We start from the raw sequence: 5,462 nt of genomic DNA, 5'->3' as shown, positions 1-5,462 counted from the left end.
TCATTTAACAAATGGGTTAGGCGGGTCGACCCGTTTATTAAACGGCTTGGCTTAAGCCCAACCCGAACCCGCCTAAGAGGCGGGTTGGCGGGTCGTGTCATGTTTTGCCACCCCTAGGTAAAGCATGCTTTTTAAACCAAATGCTAAAAATGATATTTTAGTTGGATCTTGACCATGAAATTAACTTCAGGTTCTTACCATATTCTTTCAAAAAAAAAAATCAGAAGGTTGTTACCTAACTGTATGAAAGTTGGGCCTTTTGTAATGTCTTTTCAGAACAAAATAATTACTTTTTTTGAAATATCAGGCAAAGGATGGGCCTTTAAGTGAATTTTTTTCCTGAAAATAGTCCTTGCTTCTTATCTCTCAGACTTGTTCATACAGCTCGTCCTTCATTTAAAAGTCGGACGAAGACAGTGATAGCACTAGCTTTTGGGCAGAATGTTGAGATTGACTTAGCAAACCTTCCAGATAAATCAAAGAATGTGAAATAACGTGGTTTTCAAGATATTAAAATATCTTACTTTGAAAACAAAACTTATACACAATTGAGGCACAAATTTTCTTTTGTTTGACAAATAGGCCTGATTCGGAAAATGAAAATCTACTCACTAGGACTGAGCCCCGGAAGTATGTTCGGTACCCTTGAAAGCAAGTGGTTGATAAGACTCAATTGCCTTCATAGAAAGAGCTTGAACACCACCAAGATTGTGAATATCATGCTTAGGTGTTTCTTTCAGTTTCTTCCTTGGTGTCTGACTTGCACCCTCTCTCTTTAAAGTTTTTGTATCCTCAACCTTCTTTCTGCAACCCCTCTTGTCATTGTCTTCTTTCTTATACACTTTGCATAGAACACATTCATCCAACTGCAACAACATTCGTTTATTAGTTATTAAAAAACAGAAGAGAGAGAGAGAGAGAGAGAGAGATCACCATCATGTCACCAGCCTTCCTTTTAATAGTGGTGGATGTATTTGTGTTCGTTTCAGAATCATCGATGGTCCGGAATTCGTGCATGATCCAGTTAGTCTTGTTGCTGCAGGGAGGCTTTCCTTGGTAGTACACAAGCACCTTTTTTAATCCAATTTTTTGGTCGTTCTCGTCAAGTATGTACTTATCGGCACTGGTGGCTTTCCAGTAGCCGTCTCCCGCAAACCGACTTGGCCGGCTCCCATTCTTATACTTTCTTGATCTTGGAGTGAAGAAGTACCACACGTCCTCCCCATACACTGCCTTCTCTGTATTCATTATCGTCACAAAGTCACATAAAAAATATGTGGTGGTGAACTAAGTCACACGTCCTCCCCATTCTCTGTACTCAGTCAGTCAAGAAAACTTTGCAAGAACTAAGAACTAAGTCACACGTCCTCCCCATACACTGTCTTTACATTTGATACTTGAAACAATGGTTTGCTATTTTATGTTAATCATAATTCTTTAAAAGCCTAAAATTTCAAATTTGATGCCGAACCTATCGTCATAATCAGATCCATTGTCAGAAGCCATAGTTGGTGCTTTGCTAACTCTGGTTCGTCTCTTAATATTTTGAAAAAATAAGTTATTACATGCCCGATTAAACATACTATGAATCTCCATATATATACATACTGAACATCCGTATACAATAGTTTTATTAGATAATAAATCAAAGTTACATATAAAAAAAAAGAGAATCTGGATAAAATAACTTAGGGTAACCCATATGCTTAACTATGAAAATCTAAATAAAGGCGCACTTTCTTTGGTTGGATATGCCACTGAATAAAATCAACGTGATAGTCCATGCAAGAGAGAGAGAGACGAAAGAAATTCAACATTACCACTCATGAAGAAATTCAACAAAATCTTGAACCCATGAACTGAACAAGAGCAAAAGCCAAAACAAATAAAGAAAGTAGAAGAGAAGAACATCAGACACATAAAACGGGCTCACTCACGTAGAAGTCATTTGACCAGATTGCGGCAAAAGAGAGGTAGCGTCAGCAGAAGGGAACGGAAGATCACTAAGATGCATACGCAAGATCGCATAAACATCTACCAAGATTTTATGAGAGAGAGAGAGAGAGGACCTATGAGTTGAGGTGGTGCCATGGAGTAGACGTCGACGCTGGCGATCAAGTCTTTGAACTCATACGAGTCATCATTAGCAGCCTTCCTTTTAGAGTTGATGTACTCCACCAAATCTTGATCAGTGGGGAGGAACCGGAACCCTATCCTTGGTTGTTTAGCCACCGCTTTTTTCTTCTCCATCTCTTCAGCAAAACTCTGCAACAAATTCTCCAAAAAAGGGAGAAAGATTGAACTTCTTTGAGGCAGCTAGAGAGAGAGAGAGAGAAGGGACTCCTCAGGCAAAACTCTCCAAGAAGTTCTTCGGAAAAGGCAGAAAGACTGAACTTCTTTGAGGCAGGCAGCTATATAGAGAGAGAGAGAGGGAGAGATAAAAGGGACTCCTTAGAAGGCTTATTAATTAAGACTCCTAATAGGAATAGAAATGATATCAGCCACTAATAACTGATGTTTGCAATAGGTAATAACACAAATGTTGGGCAGGTTCTTGTAAATAAACAATAAAAATTAGGCAGCTTTTCTTAAATTTATCTTCAACTTTTATTAGTAAAAGAAGCATGTCTTTACATTTGATACTTGAAACAATGGTTTGCTATTTTATGTTAATCATAATTCTTTAAAAGCCAAGAATTTCAAATTTGATGCCGAACCTATCGTCATAATCAGATACATTGTCAGAAGCCAGAGTTAGTGCTTTGCTAACTCTGGTTCGTCTCTTAATATTTTTGAAAAAATAAGTTATTATATGCCCGATTAAACATATTATGAATCTCCATATATATATATATATACTGAACATCCATATACAATAGCTTTTCTATAGTTTTATTAAAAAAAACATGAATTTTAACATTGACAACGAGATGGTATTTGAACTGAAGACCTCTTACACGTCATATGTCTTCACCAGTAGGACAAAACACCATGAGATAGATATTAAACTAAAATCCTATATATCTGATATTCTTAGGAGATTACATGAGCTGAACCGAGCCGAGCATCCTTTGTTCGTACTTGACTCATTTTTGGTTAACGAGCTACATGTGGCTCAGCTTGTTAGTTATATGAACCGAACACTAATGAATTCATGGCAAAAGGCAAACTGAACCGAACCACCAGCGACTCAACCTGTTTCCCTGATGCAGCGCATCTGAACCCGCATTCAGAAAAAATGTTATCGAATCTGAATGTGGGAATTCGCTACATCTTAGACTTCATATGAGAAATTTTTATTTTTTTTTGTAAACTTTCAGAAAATTTTTAGAATTAATTAATTTTTATCCGAAAATATGATGAATTAGCATTTAGGATTTGTTTTTAATTCTATTTTTTATTTTTAAGATTTTCTGAATTTGATTAAATATTCGAATTTGGATCTAGATCCAATAGCCTGTTAGGATCTAGATCCATTAGCATTAAGGAGTATTTTGAATAGTTTTTATTTTCTTTTTATAGTTCTTGGATATTCATATTTTGGGTTTGAATCTTCTTTGGTGAGGTCTGAATCTGTAAATTCAAAATTTTGGATTCAAGTAGTCCCACTGGCTAGAGAAGGGGTGGATGGGTCTATTGGGCTTGTAGGAGGTGGGTCATCTCCAATTGGACCCAAAGAGCAGCAACACTTATAAGTCCAATGAGTGGTGGCTCCTCTCCCATTGAAACAAAAAAGGGCAGTCATTCTATTAGCCCCAAATGGGCTGTGGAAAACCTGTCCCATTGAACCTAGGGGAGTGGCTACCTTAGCCCTCCTTCTCCTTGTGTTTTTTATTCTTTTTCCTAAAAGAACCCTAAGAAAAAAATGACAACCAACATGTTTTTGCAAAGATGGAACAACCCTAGGTGTGAATGATCATTTCCTCACTTTCTATCGTGGTATTTGAGGCCACCTTGTGCGTGAGCTACTTGGATCCTGTTTGGTTGTAAGTCGACTGTGAACGGTTCATGTGTGAACTGAGAAATTAGAGAAGAACGAACCCTTGTTGTGTTGGTCGGTCGTTTACTGGAGCTATCATATCTGGGCATTCTTTCTCTCTTGTTTTTTATTTTATTTTTTTGTTGAATAGTTTTTTGCTTTGTTTGAATCGTAGCTTGATTCAACATGAGGGATCTGTACTAAGCCCACTACATGGTTCCACGCATCCTAGGTCAGTTAGAAGGGGGTCCCCTCTGACTGATCACCGTCCTAGGGGACGGTTGACTGTAGGTCCCAGCCTCAGAACGTTACCATTCCAGTGGGCTGACTGAGTATTGACCCAAGTACTTGGCCTAAGTTCTGGATCTGCTCAAGCTCCAACGGGGTTGGCGTAGTGAGGTTGAGCCCAGGCTGTCCAAGGTTTGATTCTTGTGGGTGTCACCCCCTTGAGCAAGCTGACTTCCAGTATAAGCCCTGGGGATAAGGGTCCGAGCTTGGGAGTTTTACTTCTGTAGGATGGTGACCTTAGGTATGGCAGGTTGAGCCAGTGCAAGCAGGTATTTGATGATCCCAAATGCGATTTCTTCGAGTAATAAATTGGTAAAAAATTAAAAAAAATACTGGATCTGCTATGCTCAAACAGCAGTGGGCAGCATTGTACCCTAGAGCATGGATGCCAAGAAATGGGATGTACAAGAGGTAGGCATATACTTCATCAGAAAACAAACTGGTCCACTTTGGTCTTAGAGATGATAAGGATCACTTAAATGAAACAAAACCATGAAGTACTTGGATGAATGGGTTTAAATGTGCTAAAGACATCATAAGAGGTGACGCCTTCCGGTGCTAGTTAGACCCCACCCGGTATTTACCTCGCGCGGGGAGTGGGCCAATTAAGTGACCCAGTTCTTGGGGAGGGTTCTTTGTCATAAAAAAGCATGCATTTGCATGTGCTTTTGCTTTTGAAAATCAGGCTTTTACTGGTGCTAAAATAGTGTGCCAGTAATATATTTTTACTGGCGTGCACACAAAGTGCCAGTAGATTTGCCGGTGTAGGCTGTGCCGGTAAAACTCTTACCAGTGCTATTCTAGCGTCAGTAAAAGTAAGTTTCACTGGCGCACTTTAAGCACCAGTAAAAATGTTATTCAATAGAAGTGTTTTTACTGTCGCACTTATTTAGTGCACCAGTAAAATCTTTTAATAGAAAAAAGTTATAATATAGTAATGGCATTGTGTATAATCAATCCTTTATGCATATAACAGACATTTAAAAACTGTTATATAAAACCTTGTTGCAAAATTGAATTATATGATGGGCTGTTATAACATTCATGAATCAAGGTGTCTTAGGAAAAACACAAAAAAAGAAGGGCATGCTAAGAGTGATAGCTTTTCTTTTTCAGCTTCACATGAGGAATAGAAAACCCAAGATCCTCACTAACATGCAATGGTCTTACCATCCAACCATGATATTTGATTCTA

The 5,462-nt window shown here is 38.4% G+C and overlaps 1 protein-coding gene across 1 annotated transcript; it reads right to left on the bottom strand.

Moving 5' to 3' along the window:
- Positions 1 to 611: 611 nt before the first annotated feature.
- Positions 612 to 2,261, bottom strand: LOC149844720 (NAC domain-containing protein 19-like). Its single transcript, XM_089986085.1, has 3 exons — positions 2,070 to 2,261; positions 934 to 1,238; positions 612 to 866 (listed from the first exon to the last, which is right to left on the bottom strand). The coding sequence occupies exons 1-3, from the start codon at positions 2,248 to 2,250 to the stop codon at positions 612 to 614; spliced, it is 741 nt and encodes a 246-aa protein (XP_089842211.1). The 5' UTR covers positions 2,251 to 2,261.
- Between the last annotated feature and the right edge of the window lie 3,201 nt (positions 2,262 to 5,462).

The sequence above is a fragment of the Nuphar pumila genome, chromosome 2, assembly GCF_984573655.1.
Source record: "Nuphar pumila chromosome 2, dmNupPumi1.hap1.1, whole genome shotgun sequence".
NCBI lineage: Eukaryota > Viridiplantae > Streptophyta > Magnoliopsida > Nymphaeales > Nymphaeaceae > Nuphar > Nuphar pumila.
The sequence above is the reverse complement of the archived record's forward strand: the minus strand, read 5'-3'. Positions and strand labels throughout refer to the sequence as shown.

Coding starts and splice junctions, on each gene's coding strand:
- LOC149844720 (XM_089986085.1), bottom strand. CDS start 2,250: ATGGAGAAGAAAAAAGCGGTGGCTAAACAACCAAGGATAGGGTTCCGG. Junction 1,239..2,069: donor GGCACCACCTCAACTCATAG/GTCCTCTCTCTC, acceptor TAATGAATACAG/AGAAGGCAGTGTATGGGGAG. Junction 867..933: donor GGAAGGCTGGTGACATGATG/GTGATCTCTCTC, acceptor ATGTTGTTGCAG/TTGGATGAATGTGTTCTATG.